Source organism: Mastigoproctus giganteus, chromosome 2 (genome assembly GCF_048544385.1).
Source record: "Mastigoproctus giganteus isolate SK-2022 chromosome 2, ASM4854438v1, whole genome shotgun sequence".
Lineage (NCBI taxonomy): Eukaryota > Metazoa > Arthropoda > Arachnida > Uropygi > Thelyphonidae > Mastigoproctus > Mastigoproctus giganteus.
In genome coordinates this window covers 214,661,064-214,683,248 of record NC_143576.1, presented here as the reverse complement: position 1 = coordinate 214,683,248, position 22,185 = coordinate 214,661,064, and the positions used below count along the sequence as shown (strand labels likewise).

General features: G+C 33.0%; 1 protein-coding gene across 1 annotated transcript in view; it reads right to left on the bottom strand.

Moving 5' to 3' along the window:
- Positions 1-16,266: 16,266 nt before the first annotated feature.
- LOC150090075 (F-actin-capping protein subunit alpha-like) overlaps positions 16,267-22,185 on the bottom strand; it is an 80,181-nt gene continuing 74,262 nt past the window's right edge. The window contains exon 9 of the mRNA XM_090368959.1: positions 16,267-16,684. Coding sequence (XP_090225085.1) covers positions 16,544-16,684 — 141 coding nt within the window. The 3' untranslated portion in view covers positions 16,267-16,543. The remainder of the gene's footprint in view (positions 16,685-22,185) is intronic.

Below are 22,185 nucleotides of genomic sequence, written 5' to 3'. Positions count from 1 at the left end.
GCAAGGCCACATCTTCAGTATTGCAGAGGTCTGGAAGCGTCATTTTAGAAAGAACATTGATCTGTTAGATGTGGGTCTTGCATTATTATTATCCATTGAGAATAGTTAAGGGAACAAAAGGGTACTCTTACAAAGAAACACTTCTGTTCTGGAAATCCCAGTGTCTGGAACCAGGAGATCTGACTGAAGTATTTAAGATACTCAATGGATTGAGTAAGCTAAAAGTTTATGGTATCCTTGTTCTAGCTCTGAAACACACACAAAAGGGCCATAAATTTAAACTCAGGAAGGATGCCTGCATGATAGATGTGTGGAAATTTGTTTCCAGTCTGAGGGAAGTTGATTGTGTAACTTTCCACAATAACTTTCCATCTGATGTTATGGAAGTGGATAGTTTGAATAAATGTAAGGAAGAATTAGACAAATTATTTGAGGGGATGGCAGGTGACGTGGGAACAGTTCCCTTTTCTTTTTTTTTTAACTGATGCTGTATGTTTGATTCCATGTATCATTTGCCAATAGTAATACTAAATTTGAGAAGGAATTCTCAAATTTAGTATCAGTATTCTTTTTTTTTTTTTTTTTATGTGAACCCCAAACACGAGAGGTATTAGAACCTATAGTACTTAGTACCGTGCTTGGGTTGGGGAATGAGAAGACGAAAGAAGATATTTGTTGACATTGGACTTGAACTTCTGTAGGCTGTAATTTTCAGGAAATACGTATGAAGGAAGGTTGTTCCAGAAAATGGCAGTTGAATGAATAAATGAGGAAGATGAAAAGTTGGTTCTGTGGGTTTGAAGTTGGACAGTAAATGGATGTTGGCTGGTGGCAGCACGTGTTCGGACTGTTTTGAAAGAGAGAGCGGGAATTATAGAAGCTAATTCAGAAGAACAGTGCCCATGGAAGTATCTGTAGAAGAGGCATGCAGCAGAAACAGTGCATCTATGAGACAGCGAGTGGAGAGACTCTGTTAGAGATGAATCATTAATTAACCTAACTGCCCTCTTCTGAATGGAATCAAGAAGCCTGAGAGAGGTTTTGGGGGCACGACCCCAGATGTGGGAACAATATTCCATGGCAGGGCGGATTTGCGATTTATACAGAGTGAGCAGCTGAGCAATGTTTGGAAGAAAAGTAACGCCGAGAGCGAAAGAGAAAACCAAGTTTTTTAGATGCAGAGGAAGCAATATTTGTAATGTGCTTGTGCCAAGAGAGATTAGAAGTCAGGGTAATCCCCAAAAGAGATATATCCTTTTGCCTAGAAATTGGAGTGTAACTAAAGATAAGCATAGGAGCAGAAGAATCCTTTTTGTGAGATATAAGACAAGACTGAGTTTTAGAAGGGTTGAAATCAACTAAGTTGTCTTTGCCCCACTGGAGAATTACCTGAAGATCGGCATTTAAGGAATTGGTAGCAGATTTTCGAGAAGTTGAAGCTGATTGAGCAGGACAAGGTTTCTCAAAATGGAAAGTTAAATGCAATGTGCTATCATCGGCAAAACTATGGATAGGATTTCCAGTCAATGGAAGAAGGTCATTGATATACAAGAGGAAAAGAGTGGGGGAAAGAACTGAACCTTGGGGGACACCGGCATTAGTGGAGAAGTTAGAAGACAGAGAGCCATCAACCGTCACCCTCAGTGAGCGATCAGAGAGAAAACTGGATAACCAATTACTAAAAACAGTTGGCAAACCATAAGATGGAAGCTTGTTTAGAAGACCTTTATGCCAAACACGATCAAAAGCCTATGAGATGTCAAGAGCAACTACTTGTGTTTCACCGAACCTTTCCATTGAATTAGTCCATAAATGGGTAACATAAGCCAGAATATCACCAGTGGATCGACACTGACGGAATCCATACTGGTGATCGTTGATCAGACGGAAGGTGTCTAGGTAGTTTAAGAGTTGGCGGTTAATTGATTTCTCCATTACTTTAGAAAGAGTAGAAGTAATTGCAATGGGACGATAATTGGATGGGAGGGATTTGTCACCCTTTTTAGGAACTGGCTGGATATGAGCAAATTTCCAAGCAGAAGGAAAAACACCTTTAGAATAAGAAAGTGAAAAAAGGCAGCAAAGAATAGGAATAAGTTCAGGAGCACAGGTTTTGAGAACAAGTGGAGAAATACCATCAGGACCTGCAGCTTTCTTAGCATCGAGATTCATCAAAATCCTTCTGATACCCTTTTGACAGAAGACCACAGGAGGCATTGAATGGAGTGTGTTGGGAATGGTGGGAGGTGTTTTACCAAGATCATTAATACATGAGCTGGAAGAAAAATGGGATGCTAGCAGGTCAGCTTTATCCTTGGCTGAAGTGACAACAGAACCACCTGGTTTGGACAGAGGTGGGAGCAGAGATGGGCAAAAGTTGCGGCCAATAGCTTTGGCAAGAGACCAAAATGCTCGGCTACCATTAGGGCAAGAAGCAAGTTTTCTACTCTTGGCCTGTTCAAACTCTAGTTTGGACTGATTAATAACTGCTTTACAATTGTTGCGAGCTTTGGTGTAGGCAGAAAATGAAACTGAAGAATTAGAAACAAGCCAATTACGATATGCAACATTCTTCTCTTGGACAGCCTTAGCACATTTATTGGAAAACAAAGGTTTAGATAAAGGACGAGATTTTAAAGTGGAGTGTGGGATAAAGGATTCCATTCCTGCAAGAATAATTTCACTAACACAATCTGAGCAAACGTTGACATCAGAACTTTTGAAACAGTAATCCGACCAAGGAAAAGAAGAAAAGAAGTCTCGCAGGTCATCCCATTTTGCATTCTTGTAATGCCAAACAACACGAGGTTGGGAATAGCCATGAGAAAAAGGTTCCATTGGAGAAGAGAAATCACCAAGTTGTGATCTGAAGTGCCTAAAGGAGCTCTCACTTCGACCGTGTACTTAGAAGGGTTGTTTGTGAGAAAAAGATCAAGCGTATTGGCTGTATCATTAGGATTGTCCGGTATTCTTGTAGGTAAATGAACAATCTGTGCTAGGTCATTAGTAATTGCAAAAGCCTCAGCATCTCGACCTGCTGGGTCGGTGTGACTAGAAAACGGAAGCCAGCTGGGGTTGTGAACATTAAAATCACCAAGGAAAATTACCTCACTGTTAGGAGAGTTGGACTGGAGAAAGTCAAGTTGCAACGAGAGGAAGTCAAAGAGCTCCAAGTGATTAGTCGAGTTGGGAGAACGGTAGAGACAACAGATGAATTTGACACAATGAGGTAGAGAGGTTTTAAGCCAGAGAAGATCAAAGAGAGGAGATTCCAAATTGCCAAGTCTCTGACAGGGAATATCAGAACGGACATATGCACAAGTACCACCTTTGAGGCAAAAGGAATCATACAGCGAATAATTTGGGCATCTGAGATGAGCAGTAGTTGAATCAACCGATAACTGAGATTCTGTCAGAAAAAGTACATGAGGTTTGGCAGACTGCAAGTGGAAATGGACATTGTTGAGATTAGAACTGAGACTACGTATATTTGTGAAATGAATTAGGAAGTCCTTGGGAGGTTTAGATCTTTTCGCAGATAAGCTTGCTCTATTAGTTTGACAATTCATGGTGTATTCAATAGTAAGAAAAAGTGGGTGGGACATGCTGTATGAAGTAATGAAATTTTTGGATATGGCGTACATGTGGTAAGAATATACCCAGATCCTTGACATAACGTGGCCTCGACAATGCTCCACGCATACACACTACTCGGACTCCCTCCAGTCACTATCTGGCAGAGTAGAGGTAGCAAGATTATACACTAGCTGATCCGAAAGCCTCCTAGAGAGTTACCAATAGGTCCGGTCCGGTGTACTAACTAGCGGCCGGCCTGCGAAAACCGTTTTAGAGCTGTACCCTCGAAATGTAAGGAATATTGGATCTCGCCACGACGTTCATCATTCAATTCAATAAAAATTCACCACTACTAAATTTGAAGAGGAATTGTAGAATAGCTGTCTAAGAATTTTCCTTTAATCAATGAGAGACTGATTTTGGAATAAACTCCCTCCAACTCTTGTGTAATTGGAGGTTAATTTAAGCTTATCGAGGGGAGGGGATTGGACAAATTACTTGAAAGAAACAAGTAAATAAAGTGTGGGAAGGTTACAGTCAGTTTTTTTTTTTTGGTTACATATACTAATACTAAATATAGTTTTCTCATCCCAACAAATGAGACTAAATTGCTGATTAACTATGCTTCTCATAGCTAATTTATATAACATTTCCAACAATGCCAAATTCACATTGGATTTTTTTATACATTTTAAACATTCACAGCGTTAAAAATAAAAATAATTCAAACTCCTAGAATAATATTTTAGGTTCCAATAAATTCTTTATCAATCATCCTTCAGAGGCATGAACCAAACTTCACTCTCAGGATACAGATTATTCTATATAAAAAAATCACAAATAACAACATATAATCCATAAGACTTTTATATTTCTTTCATTTTTACAATCGTAATATGTCCATATTATAAATGTTAAAGGGGACAGAACTGAAAAGCAGAAGAAAAATTGATGGGAAAAGGAACTACATTTTATTTAAACAGTGACAATTCTACTTAAGTTTTATTTATTATTTATTTTTTTCCAACCATCAACATAGAAATAAAACTAACAAGATCCATTTACAGCATCTGCTTAGAGATTAAGGCACTCACAAGAAGCTCCTCTAAGCCACACAGTATGTAAACTGTAAATGGAATTACAAACCACCCATTAATGAAACCCACAATTGCTGATCTGTTCACAGAGTTTTAACATATGGCAGACAGAGGTAGCATACCTCTGTATGTATACTGTATCTTTTTAGAAGGTAATTATTTTACACATAAAGCAATTGATTAAAATTTTTAAATGTATAGGGTATCCAAAAAGAATCATCATGCTTTAAAAATGCCATCCTCAAAATTTTGTCATACATCATAATGGTCAATGAACCTATGAGTAACAGTGTTAGTGTGATACTTTATATAATTGGTTTCTGCAGCTGGCTCATATGGTTGTATGAAGAATGGCATCTGCTCAAAAAAGGAGGTGCACAATGGTAGTTAGCCAAAGAAAGATGTGCTATTTGTTCTTTGAATTTAAACAGATTTAACATTTCATAACAGGTGTCAAAGTTGAGTTTTTTTTTTTACTCATAATTTACAATTATATAAATCATTAGGCAATAACACAAGTGACTCTACATTATTACATTAATAAGGCACAATGATTCTTTTTTTTCTGACACCCTGTATCTCTAATAGCATAAAGCTCATCTAAGAACAATATAGTTGCTCTTAGATGAAATGGCATTAAAAAGATGAACAAAATCATAAAATTAGAATAAATAAATTGCTACAATAAAAGATTACATTACTTTAAATATGAAAAGTGGTGTTAAAAGCTATGTTCTGGGAATACTAGCACCAAAATACTGTCTTCTAAAATTGAAATTAAAAGAAAAACTTTTTTGAGACATTTGGTTCTGGACAACTACCCATATACATACAGCAATGGTAGTCTTGTATGACAATATCTGGTCAATCATGAAAGGAATTTAAAGAGATCCATTCTAATTTTAAAATAGTTGATATAAAGATTTTATTATAACACATCCCCTGTTTTCCATTTTCACATTGAATTCACATTAAAATTACATGAGAAAGATTCAAGAAATCACAGGGTAATTTGATAAACTACAAATAATATATTCAAGCTGATTTTAAAGATATATACATATAATAGGACTTTTTTTTGTTTAGTTTTACTAAGAAAAAAATTGAGACCCCAAAAAACATGACAAGTAAAAAAAAAAAATAAATAAATAAATAAAAAAAGTATAACAGCATTCAGAAAAATATTAAAATGCAAATGTACTACATAACATCAACATGAATGTGTACTGCATATGAAACTCAAGGATATCTGTACTGTGCAAAAGATCCATGCAGAAAATTAGTTCTGTGCACATATAATATATATATATATATTTAAAAAAAAAAAAAAAAAACAATTTTCCTAACTGTATTACCTCAAATTATTTTATATCCTGGATTTGGCATCTTTTTCCATATATATATATTACAAACTATAACTTGACCATTAGCTAATAAGAAATGACAAAAAAAAGCAACGTACAAAACAAATTAGAATTCTAACTGTCAACATTTTTTTCCATTCATTAAAACCACTAAAAACCCTTAATCCACTCTTCAAAAGAGGCCATTTTATTTATCACATCTTATTTATCATTATATTATTCACTAAAAAAGAAACACTAACACCATGATCTTCAAATAAGAGGATGAGAATACCATACTACAGTCCCACTTTCACCCTATATCTTCCCTCTGCTCTAATCTAAAATCACTGCATCTCCCCTACTAGAGAAAAGTTGCTACTTTTTTAGTGTTTCTAATAAATATCAGCAATATTTTTATTTAAATGAGCCTTTGTTCAACTTTATTTTACATAATACAAATATGAAATATATTCCCTTTATAGAAAATATATCAGTTGCGTAATAACAGAAAAAGTAAAAAATTCATTAAAAAGTTGCCACTGCATTAAAAAATGTGTAGTTTTTATGGAACAACTGATCAGTCCAAAACAAATGCTCTGTACCAGAATCCTCAGCCCCCCCCCCCCCAATCCAAGGCACATTTCCTAAAGATTATAAACCAGACCCCTTAATATTACTATAATTCATTTTTGTTTAAATAGTGACAGGCAGTGTGCTTAAGTAAAAAATGTTTTAAGCCAGTCTTTTAGCAAAAGATATAATTTCTAACATAACACTTGGTGAAATATGCTAAATTCTTCTTTCAAGCCACAGATTATAACTACAATCCTTATGTAATGATTATATGAAGACAATAGCAATCATACCTATTTATAATTAGTTATCTTTTATGACAAGTTCAATATCAACTGCTCATTGAAAATTGTGGTTATTTTATTGTATATAAGGTGGAATGGATGGATTTTGTGTGTTAAGGTATTAATATGTAAAATTTAAAAAAAAAAAAAAGGTACATATGGACTGATTATGATTTAATCAGTCCATGTAGTCCCATATCTGGTTACTCATGATCTAAATATAATTTGGGAATTCTCTTCTTATAAGCTATCCTTTATTCATTCTTTTTATTACTATTTAATTTTTATTGCTCAAAACCTGAATTTAAATTAAATTTAAATTTAATTTAAAGTGTGTGTGTTTGTGTGTGTGTGGTGGGGTTAGAGCCCACTTCTCTCACAATATAGTACAATCTAACATTAAAATGTTTTTAAATTTTTTTTTTTACAGGCATTATATATCAACTATTACAGATAATACTATAGTTATAAATGTGGCTGAAATGTTCATTATATCTTTAAATTTTCCTGCAATTTATTTTTAAACTTCTGATTTCTCATCATATGCCAAGAAATTTAATTCACTGAATTTTGCCATGTTCCCTACAACATAAAATTCCATGGAAATTATTTTATGTTAGCTATTCTAACAGCCACTTCAGCAGGAAAAATAAAGATTTTTTTCCTTCTAATATATTAATATTTTTAATTATTATATTTAATAATAATTTTTGCTGCAAAAAAAAGTTTATACTCATTGCAAAATATAGTTCAGGTTGAAACAAACTGGAGAAACAAAGTATTAAAACCATAAATTTTTCTAGGATTTTTCAAAGACCAGCTGTTGGTTTTTCTTTTTAGTGTATTTTACAAAAGTGATATCATGTATATGATGAACTATAATGTACTTTGTTTGAATAATTTTTTTTTTAACATGTAAGAAAATTTTTCAAGATAGAGCTGAAAATTGCAAGTTTTCCTATGGATGAAGTGCTAAGCGAGAACAGTATCTGAATTTCAAGGGAAAGCATAGCAACTACCATTATCAAAATTTTTTGGAGTACTGTGCACCTTTTAATTTTATAACTTTAACTGCTTTCCACAAGAAATATTAACAGAATGAATCACTTACAAACTATGACCTTCTGTCACATTATTCTTCTGAAATACTGACATGTACCTTATAGAAAATCATTAATTTTTGGCAAGGATGATTTCTTGTAATAAAAATGTTAATAAGTGAAACTTTTAAAAGAACTCCATAGGCCAAAGTGAACAGTTTCATAATCCACCATCTGAATTAGATAGAGAATAATGCACCAGGAATCCTCAATTTATGGCAAGCTAGCTACCATATGGCTTATATTTATCAGGTATCATAGTGTTCAAGTCTTAGGATGTGTCACATTTACTAAATTATATATACAGGCATACCTCGAATAACGAATAGGATGCGTTCCACGAAATTACTTCGTTAAGCGAAACTTCGTTTTCAGAGGTAGAAATACTATGGCCAGAATAGGGATACGTTCCTACGTAAAGAAAATGAAAAGCTTTTTTTTCGAACAAAGAAAAGTTTTATTAAATAAACAGTCAACTTACATACAAAGTGAAATCACATTTTAAAATTGATTGCTTATGCTTTTTTTCTCTTTCATTTAACAATTGCCTATACGGAGTTATTGCATTTAACACTGATCGCTTAACAATAACACTTCTTCCTAAATCAGGATCATTTTCACTAAAAAAATTTAAAACGTTTTCAATGTCATTTAAGCACCTTTTTAAATCTTTGGTTGTTAACACTTTTTCGGCAGGAACTTTAACTTCGTCTTCATTATCTTTGTCTTCGTTGCTAACAAGGTTTTCTAAATCTTCCACTGAAAAACCATCATCTTCTGCATTCAATAAATTTCTAACATCCTCTTCATCGACATTTTCGAAACCTATTGATTGAGCCATCTGGATAACTTCATTTCTAATTTCTTGGATGTTATTTTCTTCTTCTAGTACAACTTCTGACCATATTTTGCGCCAAACTCCATTTAAGCATTTCTTAGTGACTTCTTTCCAAGAACTATCAATGCTTTCAATTGCGTTTTTAATGGTTTAGTTTTTCCAAAAAGTTTTAACTGTCATTTCCTCTTTATCCTCTAGTTCAGTTAAACTGCTTAATGTTCGACGCAGATTATAAGCTTTAAATGATGCTATTACTCCCTGATCCAATGGTTGAATCAGGGAAGTTGTGTTTGCTGGAAGAAACACAACTTTGACAGGAATGCATGTGTCCAACGTGTTATGATCAGTAGGATGTCCCGGAGCATTGTCTAACAACAAAAGAGCTTTTTCTTCAAAGTTGTTTTTTTGATAATACCGTTTTACTTCAGGACAAAAGTGGTTAACAAACCAATCAGTAAATAACTCCTTGGTAACCCACGCTTTTCTGTTTGCTTTCCATATTACAGGTAAATTCATTTTTATGTTACCTTTTAACGCCCTCGGATTTTTTGAATGGTAAACTAATAACAATTTTAATTTATAATCGCCAGAGGCATTTGATCCAAAGAGTAACGTTAAACGGTCTTTGGCTGCTTTGAACCCAGCAGCTAATTTTTCTTCAATAGAAATGAAGCTTTTTGTTGGTAGCCGTTTCCAGAACAAACCGCTTTCGTCAACATTGAACACCAAATTTGGAAAATTTTCACGTTCAATTATTTCCTTTAGTTTTTCTGGAAACTTATTTGCAGCTTCTCCTGTTAATTTTACACTATGAATCCTGGCCCGTTTTTTTTAAATTTCTCGAACCAACCACGAGAAGCCCCAAAGGTTTCCGTAATTTCTTCAGTTTGTTTAGATTTCAGGTGATTAAACTGGAAAATTTTTTTTTATGTTAAATGGGGCTTGAAATTGCCGACTTTGTTATATCGAAGCTTCGTTATCAGAGGTAACGTTAACCGAGGCATGCCTGTATATAAAAAAAAAAAAAAAAAAAAAGTTTCCACTTATGCTCTGGGACAGTCACATTGCCAAGAGGAACAGCTTCATTGCTACAGGACACACACACACACACACACACACACACACACACACACACACACACACACACACACACACACACACACACACACACGGCCTCTACAACATTTCATGTTAATCATTCTTCCTCTGCAATAAATAAAAAAATACAGAATTACAAAGCTATAGCTTAAAAATGGTACAACTATCAGCCTCTAATGTATTTTAATAGTAGATCTCTGCCTTAAAAGGTTGAGGGCCTCTGATTTCAGCTTTTCCACACTTATTTCTACCATATGTACAAACTGTACAGTAAACTATAACTCAAATAGAATATAGGATAAACAAATTTATCAGCAAACCAGTTTGCTAATTAAAAGTTTCTTTTTATTATTCAGTTTATGTTAAGATCAATATACAATTAAACTGAATTGAATTTAAATATATAATCAATAAATGTAAGGCAAAAATAAACTATCTGTATAAAAGAATAAAAGCAATAAAACATGCACGAAACTAAAAGCCCAAAATGCATATCAAGGAGCTTTCAAGGAGATGTTCCTCTTTGTCAACTTAAACAAGATATACGACAACAAATTCTTATATTACACAGAGGCATAGCCTTGTGCATTTGTTACCAACAACTAAGAATGGATCATGTGTGACAAAAGGAAAAAGGAGAGGGGAAGAAAAGGAAGAAGAGACATTAACCGCTAGACTCTGTAGAAATGGTGCAGTGCATGCCGGCCCTGTTTTTAACTCACCATTTCTCATCAGGATGTAGAATAATGGCCTCCATAATAGGACATATGTGGACTCTAGCAATATGATTAATGGTAGACCTGCCAGAGATATGGAGAGCCTCCAACCACAAGAGATGGCAGTACTCATTGGGCATAATCCAATATTTCAACATTGGGTCACAGATTATAATTAAAATGCTGCTCAAACCAATAATGCTCTGGATTGGCTGAGCTGGCAAAATCAGCCCCCTCATGTCTAGAGAGATCACATAATTTATGACTCACCAATATAAGAAACACTACAATCTGAGCAAGCAACATGAAATACCACATTTGCAGTCTGACAATGGAACAGCTGGTTTGGTTTGGACATCAACTGTAATCTCCTGCCAGGGAGTTACACACAATCAATACAATAATGGTGCAACACCCTGGAAATATGTGCAGAAATGCCCAAATAATGGGGAATAAAAGCAGCAGAAATGAGTGCATTGTCCTGATTAGAGGGGGAACTAAACACACTACCATATAATTGAAGTTTATGCAAAACATGAAGGGTAGCCACATCTAGACAGATCTGATCCAGTTTTGACAACCTCAGCCTCCCTGTCTGTAACAGAATCACAGTGTGACCATGCATGATTTAAAATGCTCTTACCATGCTACTAATTTTAAATCTGCACATGTCATGATTTAAAATTAGTAAACTGCCCATGACAAATGGGTTGTCTGAGACTGAAGTAACCAGATGTTGACCAGCATGACAGACCAAAATATCTAAAAATGGAAAAGCATTATCCACTTCCATTTTCATGGTAAATGAGATGTATATAGAGAAGGAATTAAGATATTGGAGGCTACTGATTGTATATTTAAATTAAATTGTTTAATTGTATATAATATTTTAATATTTCTATGTATTTTAATTAATTTATAAATGATGCAAGTGCATTAAGATATACATTAATTTATTTCAATAAACACAATTTAACTCTGTCAGTAAGCAATATTTATTTTAATATAATTATACCCAGAGCTTAAGGCTTCGTAATAAACTCAATTTAACTGGTTTTTCGGTTGAAGCAATATTTATTTTAATATGATTATCCCTGGAGCTCAATGCCTGTTCTCTAATATTTATATAGAAATGTTTTGAAACATTAATTTCTTCTTATTTTTACTTTGTTTTAAAAAAATCAAAAATACACTCATATCTATACACTCATAAAAAGGATTAATGAAGAGTTACACAAGTCTAATTCAGTAACTAAATGAAAAGGGCCCCAATTTTAAAATGAGGGCCACTGTTGTCTCCTTTCTTGACTGATTATAATATACATAGTGGTGGTGCATGAAAAATGCATTTAAATTTATCAATGAAGGAGTAGAAATTCTGAATTTTTTTTCCCTTTCTGGTGATGTCATTTCTCAAAAACCACAGCACTTTTCAGCAACTATTGAGACCAAGCAGGAGGAGGAAGCAATCTGAAAGTGGCTTATCATATTGACTGCTAAGAATGCTATACTGAAATAAATTTTTATTTTCAGTAACTTAATTCAATAAGTACTGAATTAAAAAAATTCAGTACGTACCTATAAAATGGCCATTTTAGATCCTTATTTTCAAAAAATAAAAGCTTTCAATTTAGTATCCTAAACTGTAAGCTTAATAGGCAAGTTTCATTTACTAAGAAATTTTTGGCAATAAAAAAATCAATTTATAATTTAGATTATTTAGATTTTCTTTGCTTATTAACTTATCTGTCCACAGTTTAAATAAAATTGACAGTTTCACATATTAAATGCATACTTATGTACATTAATTATAATATCTATAATTAATGTAGATATTAATAAGCAGGGTGAACCATTGGTAAAGTGGAAGCTGGTCAAACTGAAATATGGCACAAATGCTTGGTGTATCACCAGCTGACTCTAGAATCAATTTCAAAAACCAGAACGTTATTATGGAGAAGCGCTTCTGTCAGAATATGTTATAATACCCACTATTTGTTTTTGACTTATCATTTGAGTTATTAATACTCACTGGAACAAATGGGTCCATGCTATGCAACTAAAATGCAAGTTTTCTGTGGGTGTGGAATGATACCAATCAACTCAGATCATACAGAACTTAACAAAAGAGAATTTTATGACTCTCTTTTGTTAAGCACAAGTTTCCACAGGATTAACAGGAACCAGGTTCGAGAACGCTACGATCACACCATTAACCACTGAAGTCAAGTTCTGTACACATGTAAATTCTGGTTTAGATTACAACCTGATTCTCAGTAAAACCTTACCTGACATGACCATGGAACCCACAACTTTTCCCTTGAAAGAAGGCACCAGTAGCTGGAAGCGAACTGATAGTCCAAAGAGGAATCAACATCTGTGGTTGTGTAGTTACAGAACGAGTAACTGGCAGCTTACAGATATAGAAATGAGGTCTATTTTGAGATCAAAAGTCTTTTCATAAGCATCTGCAATTGAAGAAAGAATTGATTTTATGGAGATTATGCTTTAGTTAAAATTCCACAGTTGTCTGATAAAATGCCGAATGAAAGAAGGGTATTGAGAATATATGGTCCGAACATCTTATTCTCCTAAATGTACTTAATCAGGATGAAGTGATGCTCCAGAAGCTGGAAAATCACTTTAACCTTATTACTCCTCCCTAAAGTAGGAGTGGTCAGGAATTGCCTATGATTTCCTAGATAACCTGATTAGTTTGATACCAATGAATTGAAGAACTTGTTAGCTGGAGAAAGGAGACCACATATCAAGTTAGGGATCCACCTTCATGATGACCACGAGTTATTATTGATTACATAATTTGTATTTTGGTTTTCACTTAAGCTTTAAATGGCTTATTCTTCATTCAATCAACTGAAAATCAATCTAATGTAAAGGTTTGATAAAAAAACAATAATTCTGTTATACAAAATTAATGCTGTTTTTTTACCAAAGATCTAAATAGAATCTTATTTCACTTTTTGTTTATAGTCTTTAACAGTATATTATTTTTGATGAATTGAAAAAAAAAAAAAAAAAAAAAAAAGTTTTTTCTTTTGAATCTTTAGAATGGTCAAAATGTACTTTTCATAAACAAAAATTCTAAACCAGTACTTCTTTTATTATAAAATAATGTGGACGAAAAATTGGTAATTCCAAAAGTAGTTACTATGAAAGAGTATGTAATTTCCACTGGTAATATAAAAATATTCAAAAGTTTTATTATTTGTTCCTTAGACTTTAGACATCAGTTAATTTTAAAACTGCAGTTGCATAAAAAATCCAGATAATAGTGTGGTGTGTGTACACGTAATAAGTATACACATGCATATGATACACACATAATGTAAACATATGAAACATGCCCTTAGTGGTCCCATATTCTGCTTACTCATGATCTAAATATAATTTTGGAATTCTCTTCTTATAAGCTATCCTTTATTCAATTCATTCTTTTCATTCTTTTTATTACTATTTAATTTTTAAGGCTTAAAAACTGAGGAGAACAAAAAGTTAATTTATACTGCTTTCCAATTTTAGAAAAATCAGATTTTCATACTTTCCAAAAAATGAAATCCTTTATTTATCATTTTTAGTGATAAACCACTGCTGCTTAACATTATTGGTAATGAAATACAAAGCCTCTGGCTCTATTCAGATAATTATTTATTACCACATCTAGGAAATTAATACAATAATAACCATAACTAATCAATATATATACATATACACACACACACTGATCCCTATTCTAAGGTCTTTTTCAGTGTAGACAATCAATATACAGCATACAACAGTTAATCGTCATTAAGTTCCTTTGTTATCTACATTTGTAAATTAGCATATTATCTCCACTGAAAATGACAACAGAATGGCAACTGATACAGGTGTATCTTACATAATAATGTTCATAAAAATTTCAAACTTTTAGTTAAGGCAAATAGCAGGCACTTATATACACACATACATAATATTAAATTAAAGATAAATTTTAACAACTATATGCAAAATTTACAAAATCACAAAAATTAAAAATAAATTTTTTTTTTTAATCAGATAAAAAAAAATTGAAGTCAAGTGAATTATTTTCAAATTAAAAAGTCACAATTACAGGCAATAATTTCTCCATGATTTCACAGACTTCAGTAGTTTCATTATGCTATATTAATTTTCATAATGATACATGATAATAAATAATTATTTAACTAAATTGAGCCAGAGTTCTTGTCATTCATTTTATCATTACAGCAACCTGCAGTGTCTATCAAGTCTCATGTTAGATCTCTCACTGCTAGTTTACAGTAAGAAATTTGAGTTCTCAAGCTTTTGAATTAATATTTAATACATTTAACATAATTAATCTCCACAATTCCATATAAAAAAATATTTTTAAATAATTACACACATGCAATAATGTTGCTTGTTGTGGGAGAAATCGAGGAAAGAGGGAGAAAAGGATTCCTAGTAATAGTAACTTAATTATCTTTAGAAAAATTCAAACTGAAAGGAATCAGTAGTATTTCCAGTGGAATACTTGATTCATTTTTGCATCCAACTATATTCCACAGATTTTATTACTTTATAAAAACATGATTAACAACAAACAGCAATCTACCAGTTTAAGAGTGGAACTGTGTTGCATAGTTATGCTGATCAGAATGCTTTTCAATCATAGTCAGCCACTAGAAATCTCCCTGACCACAAATTTCAGTGAATATTGGGAAATTAGATTTGTTATATAGGAACAAGTTACCCATTCCCTTTCACAAAATTAAGTAAATATTTACCCTAGATCTATATAAACAGATACACTTTATACTTTGAGAAAAAAAATTACGCACACTATATATATAATTTTTTTCCTTTTTTTAAATGAACAAGTGCATTTTTAAATTTTAGCTTGATGAAAAAACAATTTCTTATCCTTGTAAACTTATAACTGAATGTCTGAATATGCCAAGAATTCTTTTAACACACCAAAATGTAATCATGGATGAGCAGAAAATGAAAGAATATAACAAACACAAAAGAGCTCTCCTTTGCCTATATTTTAAGACTAATCCTTACTGCGTATTTGATTAGTTTGGATTTGCAATATTTTTATAGGACTGTTAATTTTCTTAACATAAACAAAAGCTTTTATATTTTTCATAGTTAATATTTTTATCACAGTAACCTTACTATCCAATTTGTTGTTGCAATTTTCTCATCAACAGAAATAATCAAATATTTGAAAGTGTGAAGAAATGTATAAAAAATAAACTACATATAAGCCTCTGCAGAGATAGGAGAAGTATAAAAAATAGAAGTTTTGAATATGGTCTAGTATAAATGTCACTTAAATAACTACAGAATGTCTTTCATTAAGTATTTTAAATTGAACAAATTTAATGCTTTTACCTGCGATGCAATTTTACATCCCCAAATACCCATTCACATCAAGAGCATATAAAACTGTACAGTTGTTCGTTACTTAAAATTATACTGCAATGCAAATACCACTGCTGAATGTCATCTTTCAGCTGTCAAAAATTCATAATTCTTGTTAACTTTAAATTACAACAAATAACAGGCATCAACTTTTTAAATGCATTAAATCCATATGGCTAAGCTCCTATAATACATAAATAATGTCCAGATATGTTTAAGTCATAGCAAAGGTTATAAATATAGAACTTGCTACAGCTGAATTGAAGAAAGAAAATGTCCAACAATATTATATGAAAATTCAGCCATTCTATATCACTATTAAATGAAAAAAATATATATTTTACAAAACTGTGAACAAAAATATACAAAATTAGGGCAATGTAAACAAAAATATACATTCAAATATGTGCCCCCTTTCTTCCATTCAACTATACCAATAGGAGCCCTTCGGAAGATATAACATGACACAGTACAATAATTTACAATTAATGTTGTTTTAGTTCGGATCCAATTCTGTAACTGAGGATTTTGTCCCAGTCAATTTTGGTGCGGGTAACAGGTAGCTGTCGACGGAGAGCCTTGAAAGTGGTGTCAGACATGGTGTGATAATTTTCTGATATTGCCATCTTTTATTGGGAAAAAGAAACAAACATTAATCACAAACATAAATTTCATTATTCCAATCTACTAAATAAATATTTCATTTCAACAGTGATAATCATTTTTAAAAAACTTTTTAAAAATAAGTATTCCAAATAAAGAAAGAAAGAAATACCTGCCATAGTGGAGAAGTGCAATTATACACAAATATAAAATCTTTATATCTGTATTATATATTATATTATACTTTATATTATACACAGATATAAAATCTTTATATCAATGCACTTTACTGTGTAAATCATGAATTAATGATTTATGCATTTACTGGAACAAATTAGAAGCATAACAAAATACTTTAAATTTTAACGAATACCATATGTTGCAGTGAGATTTTGAGAACTTCTAATCAGTAATTAGGTTATTAAAATAACTACCAAACTTTAATTAATTACAGTATCTATTGTAGGATGATTATATATATATATTAATCTTTAGATTAGTGTATCAATTTAAAAATGATTAATTTTAGGGATTTATGCAGACCTGCAATGCAAATGTTTCATTGTGAGCTTTTCAATTTTAGACTGGGAAAAAACTGAATTCTTTCCATGTCCTGCATATGTATAAATCCAAAAAATGAATTCCATTATATTAATATACTAATGAGTAGTTAATGTTATATATAATCAGAATGTAAATAGTTCCTTTGTAATTATAACTTAGCCATTGATGAAGGTTCTTGTAACAGAGCTGTAACAATTGGGCACTTCTCTTTTTGGACTAATGTTCAGTTCCCCCAGGGTTAAATGCACATCACCCAATCAGTTTTCAATATTTATTAATGATATTGATGAAGGCACTAGCAAACAGATTTTATGTCTGTTTGCAAGTGATACAAAGATTGACGGTCAATAATGACAGTATTCAGGGTATGCTACTGCAGCATGATCCAGAAAAATTACACAGCTGGGCTGAGAAGTGGCAATTGAAGTTTAACAATGATAAAGGCAAGGTACTGCGCAATGGACAGTAGTAATCTCAGAATAACATACCAACTGTGGGGTACCACAATTAGGGTAGTGGAGAATGAAAAAGACCTGGGGATGATTGTGCAGTCAGACATGAAGTTCTCTGAACAGTGCAGACAGAATGTATGGAGTTTTGTCAATGATATACAGGAATTTTGTCAGCATGGATTAGGGTCTGGATGCCTCATTTTAGGAAGGATATGGATCTGTTGGAACAGGTTCGGAGAATGCCAATGAGATTAGTCAGAGGAACAAAAGTGTACTCTTACCAAGAAAAGCTTCAACTGAAAATTGCAGAGTCTGGAAACTAGGCACCTATGAGGAGATCTGACTGGATTAAGTTCAATGTTGATGGTATCCTTCTTATTGCTGAGATAACATGCATGAGATGGCATAAATTTAAACTAAGGGAGGATGGTTGCTAGACAGATGTGCAGAAATTTGCTTTCAGCCAACAGGTAGTGAATGTTGGAACCAACTTCCATCTGTTGTGGAACTGAGTAGTTTGAACAAATTTAAGGGAAAACTAGAAAATAATTATTATTTTTTTTGGCTAATTCTGCAGTAAGCTTGCTTTCCTGCTTCATATGCCACCACTAATACTAATAGATATTAATCAACAAAAAGTCATGAAAAAAAAAGAGAGAAATACAGCCTAACCAAACATTTTTACAATGGAAAAACAACTTCTTTATCCTTACTTAACAAAATTCATGTATATTACAGATAACCAGGACTACAGTGGAAGGTATGTGTGTCTGTATTTTTACAACTACAGCACCGAGGACAAAATGCCACACACTGTGCTGGAAGCCTATCTACAGCCTTTAGCCTTGGCTTCCTTAAGTCTGTTGATTCCCAAGTATTGTGCAGTCTGATATAAAATTTGCAGATGATACAAAGGTTTGCAGGGTGCTTAATGACAGTATGCTACTGCAACATGATCTAGAAAAGTCAGGAAGATGGGCTGAGAAATGGCAATTGAAGTTTAACATTGCTAAATGCAAAGTACTGCTTAGGCACACTATAGCTACAGCAGCCTTTGCACCATTAAACACCCATACCATGCACGTGTGCACAAAGTACTGCATACGGGTAGCAGTCACCCCAGAGTAATGTACCAACTGTGTGGTACTATACTTAAGGTAGTGAAAATTTAAAAGACTTGGGGTTACTAATTGTGCAGTCAGATATGAAGTTCTCTAAGCACTGCAGACAGGCTGCCAGGACAGATCATGGGGTTTTGTCAATTATATACAGGAATTTTGCTAGCAGGAAGGAGGAGGTGATTATCTCATTGTATAAGGAAATGGTTAGGCCAAATCTTGAGTACTGCATACAGGTCTGAAAACCTCATTAATAGAGTGCCATTTATCACTACTGCTTTCACTTCTTTTTCACTTTGTGGCCATGTTAGGGAAATAACAATATCTTTTGCACTACACGAAAAACAGACTTTACTCTGAATAAGAACAACAAAAAACTGAGAGGATCAGGAATAGACAAGCAGTTGGAGCAGATGCAGTAGACCCTGTTTTAAGATTGGTTCACTGTATGGTCAAATCACTTTACGATGGACTTCCCATAATAAAATACCCTTCACTATACAATATGTAATAAGTGGTGGTCATTGTAATCATGTTTGCGAATTGAATTTTAATTCTGTTCTAAAAAGTAAAGATATAAAGCACAAATTTATACTATTACCTTACCAATTAACAAAATTAAATGATACGTGAAAATCGTAATTGTGCAATCAGATATGAAATTTTCTGAGCAGTGCAGTCAGGTGCCAGAACAGGTCATGGGGTCTTGTCAGTGATATAAAGGAATTTTGCTAGCAGGGATAAGGAAGTGATTATCCCCTTGTATAAGGCAATGGTCAGACCACACCTTGAATACTGCATACAGGTGTGGTAGCCTCATTTTAGGAAGGATGCAGAGTTGCTAGAACGAGTACAGAGAAAGGCAACAAGACTGGGAAGGGGGAACAAAGAGATGCTCTTATGAAGAAAGGCTTAAGTTCTGCAAATTGCAGCATCTAGAGACTAGGCACCTGTGAGGTGATCTGATTGAGGTGTATAAGGCCTTGAATGGATTGAGCAGGCTCAATGCTGATGGGATTCTTCCTCTTGCTCAGATTACAAACCTGAGGGGGCATAAACTGAAATTGGGGAAAGACAGTTGTCGAATATATGTGTGGAAATTTGCTTTTAGCCAATGAGTAGTTGATTGCTGGAACAAACTTCCATCTGTCATTGTTGAAGTTGACAGCTTAAATAAATTCAAGAAAGAAGTGGACAAACATTTTGAGTGACTGGATGGGTGAAATGGGAAGTTTTTGGGTTTTTTTGGCTGATGCTGTATAACAGTGGTTTTCAACCTTTTTTTTAATAACGGCACCCCTAAGAGTAATTTATTTTGTTTTGCAGCAACCCTACTCAGTTTTCTGCCTGTTAGATCCGATTCTCTTTGTGTGTGTGTACACACACACACACACGCAGAGTTATATATATATATATATATATATATAAACAATAGGGATGAATATAAAAGTTATTAGCCAGATCCGATTAATGCCATCAATAGCAGATTGTACATTACATCTGTCTGTAATCTAGTTATTATAGTAAAAAAGCACAATAAGTACTATACAGATGCTGAACATGTATATGAGCGCAACAGTATACAACTTACAGTATGCCATAAGGCCAAAATAACTTATAAAGACAAAAATAGCCCATGTAGAACCTACAAGGCCAAACCCTGGAAATAAACATAATTAGTAATAAAATATAAATATATAATATAATGATGATTATGTAGTCAACTATTGGTGTAGAGATACATTGAAAGGGACTTTTTCAAGGGCTAACCCTCTCAATATATCCTACCAATAATTAATAGAGCTATCTGCTTCTGATTGCCATCTGCTTGTTTATCAGTTAGCCCTGGGCTAAATTTTATCTTGCCTGTTTGCTACTAAATTATAACAAAATTAAGTTTATGATTTGGACACTGATAAACAGGTATACTGTTGTGCTCATATAGATGTTCAGCATCTGTATAGTACTTATTATGCTTTTACTATATATATATATATATATATATGTTATATATAACATATATATATATATAACATATATATATATATATATATGTTATATGATAGTTATTACAATAATATAATTATAAAAATTATATTCCATAATAAAAATTATATATATACAGTATATAATTTTATTCTTTATATAGATGTACTCAGTAAACATCAATTATAGATCTCCACAAAATTAAAAAGATACTGTACACCTTTTTATATGAAATAAACATATAAATTAAAATAAAAGAGAAGTTTAAGTAACTTAAACCAAAATTGCACGGCACCCCTAGAATGTTGTTGCGGCACTCTGGTTGAAAACCACTGCTGTATGAGCTTGCATCATATGTCTCTACTAATGCTAATATTTTCCACAGGTTAGCAAAATAAAAATAAATTTACGCTTATATACACAGCTTAAAAATAGGATTGAAGAGAAGATTCTAAAAATTTGTTTTTTATACTATTGAAGAAGGGGAAACACATTTCACCATAATAACATAAAAATCCACAGAATTTCAGCTATCGGTATTATCGCAAATGCAATAAAATCGAGTTTACTATCCATTTATAATAGATTGCACTAACAGGAAACTGCAAATTGTTTTTATTGTTTTATGGTTGTGACCTCTAGAAATGTGACCTCCAGAAATGTGCTTTAGAAAAATATCACAACGCCATTCAAAACAGATTCTTATAAGAAAAAAAAATATATATATATATATAGCAATAAACGGTAAAAGTGTAGTGCAGTTTAAGGTGATTTTTGTGTTGCTTATTTGACATAATTGAACTTGAATAATATTATTTGACTTATCTGAACTCAACAGTTATTTTGCATCGATATTTACAAATGAAAAACCTTTTGTGGCAATGGGAAATTGTGGGAGCGAAGTTGAAAAATGTGTAATTAATGATATTGAAATTTCACAAGATTGTTTAATGAAAAAAACTTTCGAGCCTACAGGCCAGTAAGGCTCCCGGAGTTGATGGAATATACCCTATAATCTTAAGGGAGGCGGCAAGTGAGTGCATTGAACCATTGAGGCTAATTATGCGAGCATCACTAGACTCTGGTGAGATTCCCTTGGATTGGAAAAGTGCCAATGCATCTCCCATACATAAGAGCGGCTCTAAGAGTGAAGTGGGAAATTATCGCCCTGTCAGTCTGACTTCAGTGGTAGGGAAAATCATGGGGGCAATGATCAAGGGTAGAATTCAGGATCATTTGGATCAAACTGAAATTCTCAAGGATACTCAGCATGGTTTTGTAAAGGGAAAATCATGTTTAACAAATCTGGTTCGCTATTTTGAAAGGGTCACTCATGAGCTGGATTTAGGGAATAATTTCAACATTGTTTATTTAGATTTCAGCAAAGCTTTTGACTCAGTCCCA